Source organism: Lithobates pipiens, unplaced genomic scaffold (assembly GCF_037356315.1).
Source record: "Lithobates pipiens isolate NorthernLeopardFrog02 unplaced genomic scaffold, aLitPip1_a1.2 Scaffold_18, whole genome shotgun sequence".
In the NCBI taxonomy this organism is placed as follows: Eukaryota; Metazoa; Chordata; class Amphibia; order Anura; family Ranidae; genus Lithobates; species Lithobates pipiens.
Window position 1 is genome coordinate 366,508,276 of NW_027507758.1, and position 19,524 is coordinate 366,527,799.

The 19,524-nt window shown below is 40.2% G+C and overlaps 1 protein-coding gene across 1 annotated transcript in view; it reads right to left on the reverse strand.

Moving 5' to 3' along the window:
- LOC143986724 (uncharacterized) overlaps positions 1 to 19,524 on the reverse strand; it is a 136,922-nt gene that overhangs the window by 86,037 nt on the left and 31,361 nt on the right. Inside the window, exons 13-21 of the mRNA XM_077485130.1 lie at positions 19,145 to 19,353; positions 18,999 to 19,068; positions 9,322 to 9,585; positions 6,823 to 6,954; positions 4,378 to 4,562; positions 3,948 to 4,128; positions 3,730 to 3,855; positions 2,555 to 2,677; positions 2,296 to 2,415 (exon numbers count right to left, since the gene is read on the reverse strand). Coding sequence (XP_077341256.1) covers positions 2,296 to 2,415; positions 2,555 to 2,677; positions 3,730 to 3,855; positions 3,948 to 4,128; positions 4,378 to 4,562; positions 6,823 to 6,954; positions 9,322 to 9,585; positions 18,999 to 19,068; positions 19,145 to 19,353 — 1,410 coding nt within the window. The remainder of the gene's footprint in view (positions 1 to 2,295; positions 2,416 to 2,554; positions 2,678 to 3,729; positions 3,856 to 3,947; positions 4,129 to 4,377; positions 4,563 to 6,822; positions 6,955 to 9,321; positions 9,586 to 18,998; positions 19,069 to 19,144; positions 19,354 to 19,524) is intronic.

A 19,524-nucleotide genomic window follows, 5' to 3' on the forward strand; every position in this document is an offset into this window, starting at 1 on the left:
TTTAATAGACATATAAAGAACACAAAGGACAAACATCACCCTTATTAAAATACAAATTATACATATCACAATAGTAGCGTCTTTAACAATTTCTCAGAAAAAATGGGGAATTCAAAAGCGCATAGGGATCTCCTCTACTAGTTTCGCGGTGTAAAGACCGCTTCCTCAGGAGGATATCTATACAAAATATAGTAATTAGTACAGAACAATTAACAAGCAACAGCAAAATATAATAAAACATAGTAGTCAACAATAAGTCATTTTATGCAAAGGGAACAAAAGAATCAGTTCACCGTGAATTCAGGATAATGGGTTACACACAACGGAATTCCCATATATATCTCCCCCTTTTTTTTCTTGAAAAACCTTTCTAGGAGTTTGTTTTCCTCTCCTCCCTTAGGACCGTTGGGCCAATCCCCCATGTCCGCCGTAGGGGAGATATATATGGGAATTCAGTTGTGTGTAACCCATCCTCCTGAATTCAGAGTGAGCTGATTCTTTTGTTCCCTTTGCATAAAATGACTTATTGTTGACTACTATGTTTTATTATATTTTGCTGTTGCTTGTTAATTGTTCTGTACTAATTACTATATTTTGTATAGATATCCTTCTGAGGAAGCGGTCTTTACACCGCAAAACTAGTAGAGGAGATCCCTATGCGGTTTTGAATTCCCCATTTTTTCTGAGAAATTGTTAAAGACGCTACTATTGTGATATGTATAATTTGTATTTTAATAAGGGTGATGTTTGTCCTTTGTGTTCTTTATATGTCTATTAAATAAGACGATATTTTTGATATTTTAAATGTTATTTTTTTTTTTTTTTATAGTACCGATATAGTCCAATTTTCAATTTTTTTGGGTGGGATCTGCCTTGAGGATTAGCATAAGCAACTATCCCTGGTACTCCCACACCAAAAAACTTTTTCTTTTTTCCTGGATATAATGACTTGTGGATGATGGTACTAACTATTAATAATACCAACCAGAGGCGATACTCTTAATTTGTGCATTCTTCACTCATATATATTGTTAGAGTACAGCTCACAATAAAATTACAACCTGATGCCGGAAAAAAACATCAGCAGGGACACAAACTGCATTTCAATGTTAAAAGAGGCTCTAGCCTTCTTCCACTACTCTAATAAACAGTGTTCTTGTTGCTAATGTGTCCCTGTTAGCTAGATTTCCCCTCACTTCCTGTTTTGGTGGCAGCTAGGCTAAATGTGAGGAGGTGCAGAGTGGTGTGGCAGCTGTAAACACTCAGAGTCCAGCAAGAAACAGTATTAACTTGTATTAAAGTTAAAGTTCGCAATTCACAACAAGCCTGGCAGGAAGTCAACCAACCGGGCACACTCACAGGAAATAAAAGTGATGTGCAGCAGATCAGGTCTCAGATGACCTAACAGAGTCTGTCTTGAGGGATGGAATGCAGCCTGGCTGGTCCGTACCCAAGAGGGGAGTTCCAAGAAGAATGGCATGTCCCCATCCTTTCCATAATGCTGTTCACTTTCCTTGACAAACTCTTCCTGACCCAAGATGGTCAATAAAGTCACATGGGATGACAGAAGCCAACAGGGTAGCTTCGCCAGTGACCCAGGAAACCATAGAGGAACCATGTTGTTCTTCTCTTCCTCTGCAATGCCGCTGCAATTGAGCGTCACATGCAGTGGAGAAAGTAAGCTGCACCTGCTTACATAAAGACAGCAAAAAGCAAGAATTTTACCCAGTACTTACTAAATTCAAAGCTAAAAACAGGCTTGATTATAGATGCATGGCTAAAACTGTTCTGGCCTTATTTCTCCTGTGGGTTCCAGGAGTACATTTTCTTTTGTTCCTCTGTGAACCAAAGTAAGCTGATAGTGGATATTGCTTGCTATTAGCTAATGAAGCAGAGCTGTGCCAGGCTTGGAAGGTTCTCAACAATATTGTTGATTGGCCGCTGGCTCTTCAAACAATGGTTGAGAGTCGAAGCCAGTAATGCATGCCCCTTGGAGCAGACTGAGAACTTGTGAAGAGATTGCTCAGTTCTCTGTGTTAGAGTCGGCATTGTGTGTGTGTTTTTTTTTTTTATGCATCACATACTTCTTCTTTAAGCAAATATAAACCTTACGTGAAGAAATTGAGCTGCAACATTCATAAATTATAATAATGCTGCATATACTGTATCTGATTACTAACTTATATAATATTGCATTATATAGGAATGATTTGTAAACAAAATACTATTTTTGAAAGGTAACACCAATTATTTGAATTACTCCTGATGCAGAGTTAGAAGTGGGCTTTCCCTTACCTGTACAGTTGGACCCAGAATATCCTTGGAGGCACTCACAGTAATAAGAACCATTTGTGTTTATACAAAGAGAATTGCTTGAACAATTGTTGAGAGAAGGTGTAGCACATTCATTGATATCTGGAAAAGTAATAAATGCAAATTCAAACTCAATTCCCAAAATCATCGAACATATAAAGAAACCCACTGCATTTTCTGGGTCCATGACCCCGATGCTTGCATGATTACATTATTTATCAAAATAATATAGTTAACATACCTGTGCAGTAGATATCTGGATCTCCATTATAGCCACTGGCACATTGACAGTTATAGCTTCCAGGTGTGTTGGTGCAAACAGCATTCTCAGCACAAATTGATTTGTTCATGCATTCATCAATGTCTGCAACAAGAGCAAATAAGGGTTTAATGGTGATACCTTAATAAGTTGGCACAAATAATAGGCTATTGTATAAAATGAAGACATGAGAATTTGTAGTTGAACCTACTCTAAACAGCCAATGAGCAGAAATGATTGCATCTTGATTTCTATCCAAGTGTCCTTGGATAGAAGTGATATATTCGCAATAGACTGCATGGTAGAAACGCAGTGTTTTGCCATGCAATCAGCTGTCAGGGAGAGGTGCAAAGTGCATTTCAGTGCATCACACTGCTTAATTTTTTATTAAAGTGGAAGTAAACATATCCATTAAACAGTTTAAAAAAACAGTTGCATTCCTGGAACTTGCCGGAAATGTACCACTCCCATTGGTGGTGCTCTCAACCAAACTGTCAAACTATTCAATGGCTGGTGTCATCACTGACATGTGCAACATCATGGCAGTTCATTAGACATAGGCCAAGATAGCAGCTCCCTTGGCTGAAAACGATAGGATGGTTTACTTCCACTTTAACGTTTTTCTATGTTTTAAATATGGCAAATGTCTTGGCACAACAGTTTGCATGTTACTGCAGCTCACCACACTACACATCACACCAGTGGTAATGTGAACGGGGGCACATGGAAAGCAGTTGTTTCGTATGTGACTTAGCAGTGACCAGCATTTATCTATTCCAAAAAATTGGTAGTCACTGCACTATGGGTGAATGAGTCCTTAAGGAAGCTATAGTTAGGAAGCATAGAAGCTGCCATTGCAGCCATCTTTCCCATCAATTACACCATTAGCATTTTCAGGGGGAGGTCATCTATGGCAGTTAACATATTTCTCTCATGCTGCACTAGGCACAGACCTACATATATCATTTGGTAACATGGCATGGCATGTGGTACATTCACTTTATGAGCCTGGCTATAACATCTACTATAACAAAATTGGCATTACCTGATTCATATCCATAGTCAGGCACATAGTAAATGTTTTCAAAATGCTTCATGCCACTTCTGGGTACTTATGAGAAAAACACTGCCACGGCAGTAATATTCAGAACACTTACCATCACAACGGTATGTATCAGCTGGATCAATTCTGTAACCTGTATTACAGGAGCAGTTGTACCCGTCCCATGTATCAATACATATTTGCTCACATTTGGATATATTAGCAAAGCATTCATCAACACCTACAGGAGACATGAGATAGGTAAATTGTATAGTAATGCATGCTAACATGTGACCTATACATATTAATGATAACCTGCTATCTTATTCTCACCATAGCATTTTATCCCATCGCCAGACAGTCCATCAGGACAAGGTGAACACGTGTAGCTATCATTAGGAGCGGGATTGTCTATACAGGATGATGTATTAAAACAGCTGTTCTCTAGACAAGCATTTAAATCTTCAGTACAGAACTCTCCTGTCCATCCAGAGGAACAATTGCAGCCTGCAGTCTGAATAGAAAACATTAATTACAAATATTATTATACTACAGTTATTAATAATAGCTAGTTATATAAGTTTGTGAAATTGTTGAATAGTATGTTAATAATAAAGGTGATATAAGTATCATATAGTAATTCACTTTGTAAAAATAATTATGTTAGTTCAATGTACAAATGAGCTGTATTCAAGAACCTAAGATATTATTCAGTAAAGGAAAAGTTACAAGTCCTAGTAAGTTTTATGAAAGCAGTCAATACCATGAACTTGGAGTTGTTCATCTGACCCCTCAGCGTGGTGTTCTCATAGTCACAGGTGGCGTTGTTGCTACAGTTGCACAATATTAATGTGAGGCCTTGCTCTGCGATGGCTTGGGAGTTGTTGGCTATTACAGTTGCAAATACGGGTGTGGAAGATGAAGGCAACCATGTGAGAGTGCCATTTACTGTAAATAACAAGGATTTGAAACAGTATTTATTTAGTTTTATTATTACTTTAATTATGAAACCAGAAATCCCTTTGGGCTCAAATATGAAGGTAATATTTAGCTGCAAAAGCTGTGCACATATGTCCTCAGTCCTGATTGACTGTCCTATATCATACACAACAACATAACTACATATTGCCACAGCTGTGTCAAATCAGTGGCAGTGTATAACGGCTTAATGCAAACATGTAGCTATTTTCACAGGGCAGTACAATAGTTCAATTAATATCATAGGCTCTGTACAGTAATATACAAAAAATATTCAGTATAGTGAGTTTGCAGCTGAAGACTATAATTGGCCAACTTCCATGTACTGATGGAGAAAGTCCCTAACTCAATCAGAGAATCATAGGAAGTGATAGTTAAAGTAGAACTATGGCCTCCCATTGAACAAATATATGCTGCAGCCGTGCATATGTACTTAGAGCTGTCTCCTAGTTCCTCTGCAAAGCAGTGTTCATTTTGACATCAGATCTTGATTGGTTTTATTAATAGTCTTTTGACTAAAATGCCATTTTAGTTGTAGCCGTATTTTAGTCATCTGAATTGTTTCAGTTTTAGTCGTATTTTAGTAGACTAAAATCTTCAGTACGTTTTAGTCGACTAAAATCCAATGGGTTTGGTTAATTTGTAATGCATTATTTAAGAATTTCTCTAGAATTGCCAAACTCATTACTTACTCCTGGAATAACAATCTAATAATGCGTTATTATTTATGGTATTAAGGTTTGAACGTGCACTACAGACAAAGATTTAGCCATTGTGATATATAACGTCTTTATAAATAAAACCAAGTTTCATAAAGAAACAAAAATATGTCTTTTTGACAAATAGAAATACAACTTTAAAAAAAAAAAAAAAAAAACTTGTAAACTCTATTGGCTGTAATGCCTTTGCACATATTATCTAAATATATTACCAACGTTAAATATTAAGAAAAAAATTAAGAACAGCATTTTTCTTATATTTTCTTTTCTTTCAGCAGCTTAGTACTTAGTAGATGCCCCATACTTATTCTTATGGAGTAGTGCAATACATGTTTATGTGCTATTACTATAGGCTGAGGATAGAATTGTGTTGCCAATTAAGAAAAGGCCAGCAGAGGGCGCCAACGAGATTGTGTGAATGAGTGTAATGTGTGGAACTGCATAGGAAAGGAAACAGATTGATGGGGCCTGAGCCTCTCAGCCAATACAGCTTGTCAATAGAATCAGGGGGCTTTAACAGAGAAGTGGAACTCCAAGGATGTGCAGATAGGTAAACGTCCCTCCCTCACATTTTCGTTTAGTTCTTGTTTGTTGCCGAAAATTGAAATTCATAGTTTTCAAATCAAATTTTATTTTCCTTTAGTTTTCATTACTGAAAACATGCAGTTTGATGAAAACTACGATGCAACTATTTTCATTGACAAAATTGACACTGCTGCAAAGTACCTGCCTAGTCTACCAATGACGTCCACCAGAGCTGCTTTCTTTGATGGAATGGTGTGACAACAATGCTTCACTGCTCCTGAATTCAGTTGCCACTCTGATGTAGACTGTATCTGCTTGCACTACATTGGGGGGGGGGGGGGGGGGTGTAACTGTTGAAGGAGGTGTGGCTATCAACAACGCCACTGCTGATTCACAGATCTGTAGTCTAGCCACACCTAGTTCTGCCCATTGATTTCTGGGTTGGTAGAACTGTCTCTGTTCCTGAAACCCTCCCACTGTGATCAGCAATGTCTGGGAGGAGAAGCATGGGAGACATAAATGAAGGAGGATTTGGCTCAGTCAGGGAAGGTAAAGGAAGTTCTTAGTTTACTTGATACTTAAGGCTTTTGCATCGCATAGTAACTGGATTTGATACTAATGTAGAATGTCATACGGGAAACTTTATCTGTAGCTGAACTATAAGGTAAAGTAAAGTCACGTGAAATGAAACCATCAACCAACCGATCATGTGCAGCAGAAATGTATAAATAAGCTTTCCTTTTATCCAATTTTGTTTTTTATTGCAGCATATTGTACAGCAAATAACATCTATACATATTGTGTTGTGCTATATTTAAATCTTCCTATATTTGCTGCCACTCTCACTTATGAACCATTGTAACCGACGTCATTAGGCTATTATGATAATAATCGCTATGGATTTAGTGTACACACATCCAGTATAATATGTCTAGTAATGTCAAAAGGCCGTAAGAGAATTATTAATGAGTATAAGGATGTCATACCTGAAATGATGAGGTCACTGGATTCTGTTTCGAGACTGAACACAGAGTCTGCAGCCGAGAAGCTAATCAGGACTTGTTCACCCAAGGAGCTCATGATAGTTGCAGGGCCGGAGATATTTGGAGGAAAAATGGCTATAAAGAAAAAATAAAAAAATACACAACTGAAGTACAAAATATTGTTAGCATTATGATCAATCATAGATAAAGAATTTATGCAAGTACCATGTCTTTCACTAATTCCACCCCTTCCTTTTTTTTTTTAAATAGGACTATGGATGGCTTCCTATAAAAAGTTCTTCAGCACTTAATTATATCTGCCCTTGATTTTTTGTACAAAGTCCTAACATAGGGACCCAAATATGCTTATACTACAGTGGGATGAAAAAAATGATAGCCCTGCCTCTGTTTTGGCTTAACTACGCTTCCCCCCTTCCTTAGAGGATTTGACAGACAGCAGAAGGGGCCTACGGGTCCCATTGCTCTCATAGTCTCCTGTGAGAAAAGGAAGAGGGAGTAGTGTTGCTTCAGAGAGGACAGCGCTGGATCGGTAGAGAAGTCATGTAAGTGTTTAGGTGGTGGAAACTTACTGAGGTGTTTTTTTTTTTACCTTAATGTAGGGAATGCACTAATATAAAAAACAATTAAACTTGTAACCACTTTATTATGGCTTGGGCATTGTTGGTCTAGTACTTTTTGAGATGGCCATAGATATGTCACACAAGGTCCTACATTTGCAATTTAAATTTGAAATAGTGCTTTACTCATTTAGGTCTGCCATATGGGTCTATCGCTGTTGCTGTTTCTGTATGCAGAGACCAGTGATCCAGCACAGCAGTTGTGCCTAGGCCAGCCAGTCCCTGGCAGTCCTGTTGTGCTAATGTCATTGCTTGCATACTCACTTCTGGATCATGAGATGGCTCCGGCACTGAACAGACAGAAGAAAGAAGTTTTGGGACCTAAATGTCATGTGAACGAGTAAAAGTATTGTTTTTTTATTTTCATTTTTCAGTGATTAGTAAGTGAGGGGAGGAGGAGGCAAGAGATTAGCTTTAAGATATTTCCAATTTTAGTATCCTTGGTGGAAGGTCAATTATTGAACATCTTGAAGTTATTCTGCCTGCACAATGTAAATCTAAAACATATATAGCTTGGTGTTGCAAGGGGACTGCAGACCTGGCTTGGTCTTACTTATTGTCATTACTACAATCAGAAGTGTAGCTTAACCTCCCCCATGGTATGCTGAATGCAGTACATTGTTTTGCATTGAAATTTGGCATTTTATATTGTAGGCCTGTAATTCTTAGGAATAACTCGCTTAAATCTGTCCAAAAACGTGTCTAGTAGACATAGTAAGGTGAATATTCCCACGCTTTTTTCTGTGAGTCTTCAGTTCAAAAGGACACCCGCAGGTGTACTAACTTCTTACCTTACTGCTGTAAGGTAAGCAGCATTCAAAGGAAACAAGGGAATGGATGGTTATCCTAGGTAGAGAGGGGAAACTCTCATCGGTTCCTCCTGGTGAGTTCCAGAGCCTGGGGAGTGATGACTTCCTCCATGGCCAAATGAATAGCCAAGCACCACTATTTACCCACCCCACCGGGTTTTGGTACATTCCATTCTAAGCAGTGCTTGGCTATTCATTTCAGGTACCCCCTTGATATAGACCCCTTTTCAGTATAGACCCTCCTCAGTACAGCCCCTCTTCCCCTTAAGAGACTGCCCTTCCTTGGTACATAACTCCCTCACCACCTTAGTACAGACTCAACTCCCTTCCTGCTCCTATTCCCTAACATATAACTGTACAGATCTCCAGAATGGGTCTCCCTTGGCTCTGTGAGGCAGCCAGAGGCAGTGCTGCAGTGAACATACAACAGGCACTTACAGTGCTGTGACACACACACACACACACACGCACACACGCACACACGCACACACGCACACACGCACACACACAAACATATTGGGTAGTCTCTAAATAATGATAGGTCCCCCATCAACATTTGTTTTCAGGAAGCCCCATAGCACCTCCCAAGACCCAACACCCTACCCAAGCCAATGAGAGTGTAGGGGTTTGGAAGGCAAAGTGGAAGCCAGCTACAGTACACAAGCCAGATCCAAGCAAGGCTCCAGGATTTTGCTGAATGGGGGGTATGCTGATATTACAGGGAGGCTGCACGGGCCCCCTGGAGCATGCGCAGGGTTGAATTGTGACACTTATTGTTACGCCCATGACTATAATGATTTTGTCACTGGATTGATGCAACATATGGTCTAAAGTGCTGGCTTCTCTGTGTCTCTGTACCTGTTTGTTAATGCCTTCCTGTCACTAGCACATTCATGCTTTCAGAATCTGATGTGAGCATGATAGGTAGCAGGGTTTTAATAAACCATGTTGTTGTTGTGAATTATGTATAGTCTGACAGTTACCTCCCATCTGTATCTTTTGGAAATTAAAGTAAAGAAACTTTCTCTCGAGGCTTGCTTGATTTTTACACTTACCCATCTGAGATCTCCTCTCACTGTATACAGAATTACTAGTCATAGTGGCGGATCCTATAGCGAAGTCTCCAGTGCTCAGAATATCATAGAGACAGTCTGTATTTCCACCACAAGTGCTGTTTGCTTTCTGGAGAAATGCAGGGTCACTGGACAAAAGCAGATCATCAAGGAACATTGGTACAAAACTATTGTTGTTGTAAGTGTACCAGGTTTCTTCCATAGTTGTGTTGTATAGGAATATCGTATCTTCGGGTGTTGTTTTCCCTAAAAAAAAAAATCAAATATGCATGACAATAATCTATTAGAAAATATACAAATTACAGCTATACTCTTATCACACCTCAATCTGCTTTAGTTACTCTCTGGCAATCACAATATTACAGATTATAATTATATTTTGTTCCACACTGTATCACCAGCCAGGTTTTCTAGTGGTAAAATTTTAAAAAAAGTAATTAACCACTTCAATACCAGGCAATTATACACCTTCCTGTCCAGATCAATTTTCAGCTCTGTCACACTTTGAATGACAATTGCGTGGTCATTGTCAGGACCTGTACTTGAACCTAGGACCTCAGCTGTGTCTGGCAATGAGTCTTCTCTCTGAGCTATCTGAGATGCTGGACAGTTCCTTGTCAGATCCTTTTGACAACCCTGCCTTGTACCTTGATTTCAGCTGAACCTTGAACTCTTTGCTCCTCCCATGAACTTCCTGATATAAGCCATGTCTCTGCACTTCCTCCTTGCCAGAATATTGTGCCATCTCCAGCCTGTATCTCGCTCCCGTCTTCTCTGCTGCCGCTTATTTTTGCTACTGCTCGTTATCGACCTTTGGCTTGTTCCACGACTACGCTTCTGCCTGATCCCAATCTGCAACAACTCGTTACCGACCTTTTGGCTTGCTTTCTGACCACGCTTCTGTTTGATCCTTACCTGCTCATCCGCTACTGAACCCCGGCTTGCTCACCTCCTGGTGGGGCGATCCTGAGGACCGCGACCTGGTACTAACACGCAGCTAAATCCATCTCTACCATCTGGAGCTCTGGTGAAAACCGGTTAGTACTTAGACTCCGCACCTCAGGTGAGCCTGTGTCTTCTGCCAGGGTGACGGCCTGTGTTCCTATACTGCTGGTTAGTGGTAATCCTGCAACTGCTATAGCAATTGGTCTTCGAGCCTGGCCCCTTGATCGTGACAGAATATTCTGGCCAAAAACATGGAGGCCGCTATAGCAAATGCCGTGGCTCCGTTCAGGCAGCAAATTGCTGAGCTGCAGCAAGAAGTCCGCTTGTTTAGATGCACAGTACACCCAACCCCAGAACCGGTATGTCCAGAACTGTTTGTCTTGATGCCTGAGAAGTTTGATGGTAATCGTGCATCCTTCTTTTGTTTTAAGATGGATTGTGAGCGGTTGTTTTCCCTTAAGCCTAGGACCTATGCCACTGACTATATTAAGATTTGTGCTTCCATCAACCTGCTCACTGGACAATGCAAAACATGGGCTCATCAGCTTTTACAGGAAAGGAGTCCAGTCTTGGATAGCTGGGAGGCATTCATGTTTGCTCTGGACTCTTACATTCCTGTTTCTAAGAAAACCAGAGTTCCCAAGTCTACTCTTTGCTCACGTGACCTGCGGGCATCCAGGGACAGGAGTACCCGGTACAGATACGACTCCATGCCATCACAGTATGTTCCAAGTCATGAAGCTAAAATCTTTACCCCACAAAGCCTAGACGCTCCTAAGGTCACACGCACACCTTCCCTGGGAGACGTGGCACCCATGGAGATCGGGGCCATCCGGCCCAAGCTATCTCAAGGTGAAAGAGAGCGGAGGAGAGACTGTGGTCTTTGTTTTTACTGTGGGGGGAGAGGGCATCTTATCTCTCTCTGTCCAATTCGCCCACCTCGGCCAAAGGTTCTCCAAGTGGGTACTTCTAGGATCCTTCCTGCTGTCCCTGAATCTCTGCCTGCTATCCAGCTTGAAGTGTCGGTGCCTGTTTCCCCAGTTGAAGTTCCAGTGTCGGTGTCCCCAGTCACAGTACCAGTGTCGGTGTCCCCAGTTGTAGTTCCTGTGTCGGTGTCCCCAGTTGCAGTTCCTGTGCGGGTGACCCCGCTTGAAGGTCCTGTGCCGGTGACCCCGCTACCTCCTGACTGTACGTATGCCTCAAATGGCACCATAGTCCGTAAGCAGGACCTGAAGACTTTCGAAAGAGCCTTGCGAGCGACGAAAGTCTCCCCAACTGGAACTTCTAAAACTAATAAAGCCCAAAGGAAATAGAATGTTCATGCTCCTAGATTAACAAGAGAATTCCACCAGAGGTTCCCTCACAAACCGGGCCCTAAGACGTCCAGTGGAGGTCCTGGGAGGAGGGGAGTACTGTCAGGACCTGGACTTGAACCTGGGACCTCGGCTGTGTCTGGCAATGAATCTTCTCTCTGAGCTATCTGAGATGCTGGACAGTTCCTTGTCAGATCCTTTTGACAACCCTGCCTTGTACCTTGATTTCAGCTGAACCTTTAATGCTTTGCTCCTCCCATGAACTTCCTGATATAAGCCATGTCTCTGCACTTCCTCCTTGCCAGAATATTGTGCCATCTCCAGCCTGAATCTCGCTCCCGTCTTCTCTGCTGCCGCTTATTTTTGCTACTGCTCGTTATCGACCTTTGGCTTTTTTCCACGACTACGCTTCTGCCTGATCCCAATCTGCAACAACTCGTTACCGACCTTTTGGCTTGCTTTCTGACCACGCTTCTGTTTGATCCTTACCTGCTCATCCGCTACTGAACCCCCGGCTTGCTCACCTCCTGGTGGGGCGATCCTGAGGACCGCGACCTGGTACTAACACGCAGCTAAATCCATCTCTACCATCTGGAGCTCTGGTGAAAACCGGTTAGTACTTAGACTCCGCACCTCAGGTGAGCCTGTGTCTTCTGCCAGGGTGACGGCCTGTGTTCCTATACTGTTGGTTAGTGGTAATCCTGCAACTGCTATAGCAATTGGTCTTCGAGCCTGGCCCCTTGATCGTGACAGTCATGCTACACCGTACCCAAACTACATTTTTTATCAGTTTGTTCCCACAAATAGAGATTTCTTTTGGTGGTATTTTGATCACCTCTGGGATTTTTATTTTCTGCTAAACAAATAAAAAAGACCCCAAATTTGGAAAAAAATATGTTTTTTTTTTGTCCAGCAGACCCAATCGCCGCTGGTGTCCCACAATCGAGTCACAGAGCTGATAAACAAGGAGAGGTCTGTGTAAACAAACCTCTCCCCGTGCTTCCTAGTGTGGCTGTCACCAATCGTCTGTTCCCTTTCATAGGGAAGGACGATCAGTGATGTCACATGCCAGGCCACGCCCCCTACAATAAAAAACACACATAACATCACACATAACCCCTACACTGCCCCTAGTGGTTAACTCCTTCACTGCCAGTGTCATTTACACAGGAATCAGTACATTAAAATAGCACTGATTGCTATATAAATGACAATGCTCCCAAAAATGTGTCAAAAATGTCAGATGTGTCCGCTAATAATGTTGCAGTGACAATAAAAATCTCTGATCGCCCCCATTACTAGTAAAAAAAAAAAAATTAATAAAAATGCTATAAAACTATCCCCTATTTTGTAAATGCTATAACTTTTGCGCAAACCAATCAATAATCGCTAATTGCGATTTTTATTTTTTATTTTTTATTTTTTTACCAAAAATATGTAGAAGAATACATTTTTCATAATAATTTTTTTTCATAATTGTCGCTCTATTTTTGTTTATAGCGCAAAAAATAAAAACCGCAGAGGTGATCAAATACCACCAAAAGAAATCTCTATTTGTGGGAAAAAAAAGGGCGCCAATTTTGTTTGGGAGCCACGTCGCACAACTGCGCAATTGTCAGTTAAAACGGCGCAGGGGCCTGGTCCTTTGGCTGCAAATTGGTCCGGGGCTTAAGTGGTTAAATACCTTTTTGCAGGGGTCAGCAATAATGCCTCATTCTTTTAAAAAACAAGCCAGAGGTAGGTCTTAAAGTAACATAAATGTTTTCTTTTTTTATAGAATGCATTAAGGTAAAAAACCTTCCGGTTTTAGATCCACTTTAAACTTGTCTATGAAGTGACAAACCTGTATAATGAATACAGTGTACTACAGCAAAACTTAAAGATAAAAACTGTTAAATTTCCAGTAAAAAATAGCTCCCTATCAACTTGGCTTTACTTGTAAAAAATACCACACAGATCCCCCAATGTATATACTAAACCCCTGCAGGTCTGCTATGTATTTTGGGCGGACCTTTGGTGGTCTCTTGCCATTTTGTTTTTTAACAAAGAAAATATTTAAAAAATACGTTCATAGAAAAAATTTAACTTACTGGCATTTTTTACTTTCTTAGCTATCACTATTGCTGTTCTACATTCTACAGCAAGAATTAGGAAAAAGTTAACAAAAATTGTGGGGTCTCCTCAAATCTATCCTTAATAATGGCCTGTTTTGGATTTTAAGGGGGTACCCCACACAAAGGGCCTCTTCCCCACACCCTGACCCAGGGGTTGATTATTGGAATCCAGAAATCTCAGATACTGAATCCAGATATCACCTCCCCCATGCGAATGAGAAAGAGTTAATAATATCCCTACTCATTCACAAAAAATATTAAAAGCAAATAAACCCACCACACATTCTGAGTCCTTTGTAAAAAAAAAAAAATATATATCCCATGAGGTAAATCCATCATAATTCAAATAAAAGCATGCCGATCCACCTGTTCTCATAACCGTTACCTAATGACAGATCTAAGGTTCGCAGTTGATTTGCAAAGAGGAAAAGATAGTGGATGATGTCAATGACCAATTATGTCTATATTACTTAGGCAATAATAGCCAGGGCCAGTGACTCCGTTCAGCTGGCCATGCATGGATCAAACTTCTGACAATTCAGCAGAGAACAGAACATTTCCGATCTATGCATGGGCACTGTGGCTGAACAGAATTTGTTGATTTATATAGAACTGTCCTTTCAAATGTTTAGCCACTGGCACTCAAGCAATGCTACAGGCTATAGCCTACAGTGCTGATCAGGGTATTCTGATGGCAGGGAAGTATTGTACTGGCATTCTGTCACTTCAGTGCCACCTTCTGCGTAGAGCAAACAGCTATGACAATTAAATATTCTCTTACATGTCTTGCCAAAGTCGAAGATCTGTGAGTCGTTTGGCTTTGTATTGTCATTATATGGCAATGTGTAGCCATAAGCAGTCAGGAAGTCATCATTTGGATTTCCATTTAATACCCCTGAAATAAAAAAGAAGAGGTAAATATACATTTGACAAATCATGAAACAACAATGTGACAACAATAAAGTCTGTTCCCCCTGGTGTGTCTTTGTTTCAAGTTATATAGCAATAAGTAGATTTCGCCAGTGTGTAGGAAGATTGAATAGTTACCTTCCTATCAATGAAAGCAGTAACATTTGATTTACTAAAACTGGAGAGTGAGAAAACTGGTGCAGCTCTATATAGAAAACCAATCAGATTCCAGGTTTTATTGTCAAAGCTTACTTGAACATGCTGAAGTTAGAAGCTGATGGACTACCATACAGAGCTGCACCAAATTTCGCACCTTCCATTTTTAATAAATCAACCCCATTGTGTAGTTACTTGTCAAAAGGCCCTAAATGACAACATGAATTGAACGCTAATGTCTGCCTGTATGTGCAAACTAGAATAAATTGCTGGGGGCTACTATTACCCATTTCGTCCCAGTTAAAGAAAAAAAAAAAAAGGTGTTAAAGTGGTTGTAAAGGTAAAAGTTTTTTTCACCTTAATGCATTCTATGCATTAAGGTGAAAAAACATCTGACAGTGCCGGCACCCCCAGCCCCCCGTTTTACTTGAACGTGAGAAATACTTGCGGGGGGGAAGCTGAGACAGCCGCCGAGGGACCCCAGAAGACCAAGTATAACATGTTTGTTATTTTAAAAATTAAAATTCCCTTTACAATCCCTTTAAGAGAAAATCATAGGCTGTGATTACTGCTAGCTCTTTGACTTTAAAATTCTCTTAGTCACTGACCCTGAACAGTTATAGAGATTGTGAGTTCTGACTTTACTGAATGCATGCTTGTTTTCTAATGTGTGACTCAGAAGGCACCGATATAAAAGACAGTCAATTAACATTCTAGAAGTAGATGCAAAAGGACAACCAGTGTATTTTTTACAAAACAGGGTCAAAGAAAAAAAAAAAGAAAAGTACATTTATGGAATATGTAGAAACAGGGCTTTATTTCTCAGAGAAAGGGTGCAGGAACTCAACCATGCCTGCCACACACACATACCTGTCAAATGGCATCAACTTGTAGCTCTTCCCTCTGCATAAAACCTCTCCCTCCACTGCCCTCATCTTCTCCCCCTTCTTAAAAGCTCCACCATCTGCCATATGTCTTACCTTTGTTGCAATATTAAGCTAAAGCACCTATCCGGCTGTAGTACCTCCCAGCAGACTATACTACAGTCACTTGCATGGGAGATCATGCAGTAGGAGCGTCAACAATAGGTCACCAGGGAAAAAATGGTGACCACCTAGGGTGCAGCCTACCACGCACCCTCTCCTGCCCATGACCTGCCCTGGGCACCTGTTCTGTATCTCCCTTGTCCCTGTCCGGCACTCAGTGGAATCTGCGCAGGAGATCTGACCTGTGGGAGCTGCTGGGAGATAAGCTATCACATGTAAACCCAGAAGCTGGACTTCAGTGTTACCAAGTGATAGTGGTAAGCAGGGAGCAGAAGACCTGAGCCAGAGCTGGTGGCACAGAGTTGCCCCTAGTTCCTGCTGAAAAAAAGCCCTGTGTACAAATTTCCATGCTGCAAGTACAGAAAAATGAATGTAGATGTGCCAGCAATATACCATATTATATTCCAACTTTTCTCTTTGACATGACAGCACGGTTCTAAATTACTAAACACGTGGTGTCAGCCCTGCCTACTTAAATTCTGGTGGATTACAGGAAAAACAGTCCTCTCCAGAACACCTCCTTGAGTATAGGCAAAGAGCATGGACATTTATTAGGTCACAGGATTTCTGCCAAAATCACATGTAAATTTTGTGCTCATTGAAAAGCTAGGAAAACATTCTCAATGGTATAGACCAAGTAAAGGAATTTCATTGTTAGTGTTTAGTGTTGGGCGAGCAGTTTGGACTGAGCATAACTTCGGCCTGAACATTGCTCATTTGTCAGTTTGGCAAACACCCGAATTTTGGGGGGGCTCAGGAGGATGTTTCCCCGCTGGGTGCCCCACAGTGCACTGCATGCTTCACTAAGCCCTGATTGGGTAAAGCTTTGCCCGATCAGGGCACAGTTAATAGCTGATGGTTTAAGGAGCTTGGGTCTGGTATAGATTTTAAGGGGAACCCCATGGTAAAATGTAAAAAAAAAAAAAAAACCTGTGGGGTGCACCCCAAAATCCATACCAAACCCTTATCCAAGCAGGCAGCCTGGCAGGCCAGGAAAGGGGGGGACAAGCAAGTGTCCCCAAAGCCATATCAGGGCACATGCCCTCAACATGGGGGGTGCTTTGGGGCAGGGGGCAGTTTTGTTGAAGCAGGTTCCATACACGTTACAGATTCACCATGTTACATGCAGACTAAGGGGACCCTCTAGGTACTATATTTAAAATGAAATTTTAATTGTTGTTGTTGCACTTTAAGCATCATTAATATTACTGTTTCTGTAAAAACAAACTAAAAAAACTAGAAAAAATTGTATTGATACATATCTCCCAGGGCAGTACCCAGGCAGCCATATCCTTTTAATATCCAATAACTTGAATATAAGCCTTTAAAATTAGGACTTTTGATATTTCAAGTTCGGGTGCCATATCGTTCACGGCTTGGGTCTGAACTTTTTACATGTTAGGTGTTTGGATCATCACTATTAGTGTTACATACACTTTAACTAACACATTTTAAATATTTACATATTGTACTCTTGACCCAATATTCTGCACTGACCTGATGTGGACATATATATTAGATGCTTCATATCAACACAAGTCACTTACCGAGGAGACCTTCAGTCCTGTTTTGATATGTTGATTGTAATGTCACCACAAAACTCAAGATGCCCAGGTTAGCAGAACAAGAAACAGAGATGCCATTGTCAAACAGAACTTTCGCTTCCCCAGTTTTTGTCCTTCCAAATCCCACATTGTTGATGTAAGTAAGATTGTCTAAAAATAAAATAACAACCCCATAATGTATCAGTGAACCCTAAACATATTGCATTTACATAGTGACAAATTCTAAGAATCTTCAAATGAAAATGGTTCGTATTAGGTGGCATTTTTTCAAAACCAGTAAAAGAGAGGTAGAGGCTGATTTACTAAAGGAGTTTATAATTTTAGCTCAGTAAATTGTGTGACTATTTATTTGAATTATACAACCGTGTGAAATGCAAATTCCTGTTCTCTCTGAATAACCAATCATGTGCAAATAATATAGGTAAACAGGAATTTGCTTTTCGCATGATTGGATAACTGATGTAAATATTCACATAATTTTGATTATTTGTGAAGATTATAAAATCCTTCAGTAAATCAGCCTCATGAAATCCACATTGCATTACGATGTATCCTTCTCACATCCACACAATGGAGAACACCTTGCAATATGCCATATGAAATTGTTGATTAAACTGTCTATCTTTATTTAATTTCCAGAATTATAAATATATAATAATTACACAGAAAAAAGTTTTACTAAGGGCAACCGTCATATGGCTGTGTACAAGAGTGGTGCCATTGTGAAACTAAGAGGCTTAAAAGCTAATTTACTATTTGTGGTGGCATTAAACCCAAAAACAAAAATGTGTTGTACAGGCATACCCCACTTTTAAATACACAATGGGGTTTATTTACTAAAGCTGGAAAATGCAAAATCAGGCTACTTCTGCGTAGAAACCAATGAGCTTCTAACCCCAGATTGTTCAATTAAACGTTGGTAAAATAACCTGGAAGATCATTGGTTTCTATGTAGAAGTGAGCCTGATTTTGCATTTTCCAGCTTTAGTAAATAAACCCCATTGTGTACTTAAAAGTGGGGTATGCCTGTATATTGCAGTTTACCAAACCTTGAATGCAGTAGTTGGCAGTGTTAGTTGTACTAGCAGAGTTAGATGGACTTTACTAAGACTAAAGCTGAACTCCAGCTAGCGCTTTAGAATCAGTTAAAGCAACAGTTTTCTTTTTCTTTAGGGATAAATGTCTTACATGAATGAATAAAAGCTGATCACTAAAGGCACCTCTGTCATGTTTGTCATGTTAAGTGTTTCGTTCTACTCTCTGCCACTTTTGCTAGACAACTTGCTCTGATAAAGAACATTGAAAAATAGTAGACTTACTTGCTGGATAAACAGATGAAAATAAATGGCAGAGCATAAAAAGCAGACTAATACAGTATATAATAATAATAAATGTTTGGGTTTAATACTACTTTTTTTGTTACAATCCCAGCTTTGCCATGTCTATGTAAATATATCACCATGACATCTTTTTCACCCCAAAAATCATAGGTTGTTATGTTCAGATGATGTTAGATGCATCTTCATTCACTTCCTTTTCCAAGACTACAACAACAGTGTGAACTGAACAATCACCCATAAAAGAGGAAAGTTTGAAACTAATTTTACCCACCTGAGAGTTCAATGACGGTCCCATTGTAGCTCACTGTGGTTTCATTAGCATTCTTTAAGCTCCATTGAATCTGAAATGCAAAGTTTAATCAGTTCACAGGGGTTATTAAACAAAGCCTTTGTATATTTCCTTCCTGTGTTCATTACCTGGTCACCGTAGGAGGTGGAAGCTGCCAATGCCACAAAGTTGGTTGCATAGCTGGTTCTATTGCCAGCGCGGGCCGTGCGTCCTTGAAGTCTGAAGACAACTGTGTCATTTTCATCCTTTGCGTTGGTCAAAATAAATTCACCCAGACCATTAAAAGTATAGCTCAAACCATCCAAAGTGTTAATATGAGGGTCCCCATAGAAAAATCCTTCCAGTAAAAATAGAAAAAAAAAATGATTTATAACTTTCTTTAAAACTGTGTATATCTTCTTTGGAAGCAAAGAAAACCTAAAAGCTTTAATGCAAAACTTTACCCATAACAACTTGATAAAAAAGAATGTTCTTTAGCAAGGAGCATACATTCCACAATAATAATGAT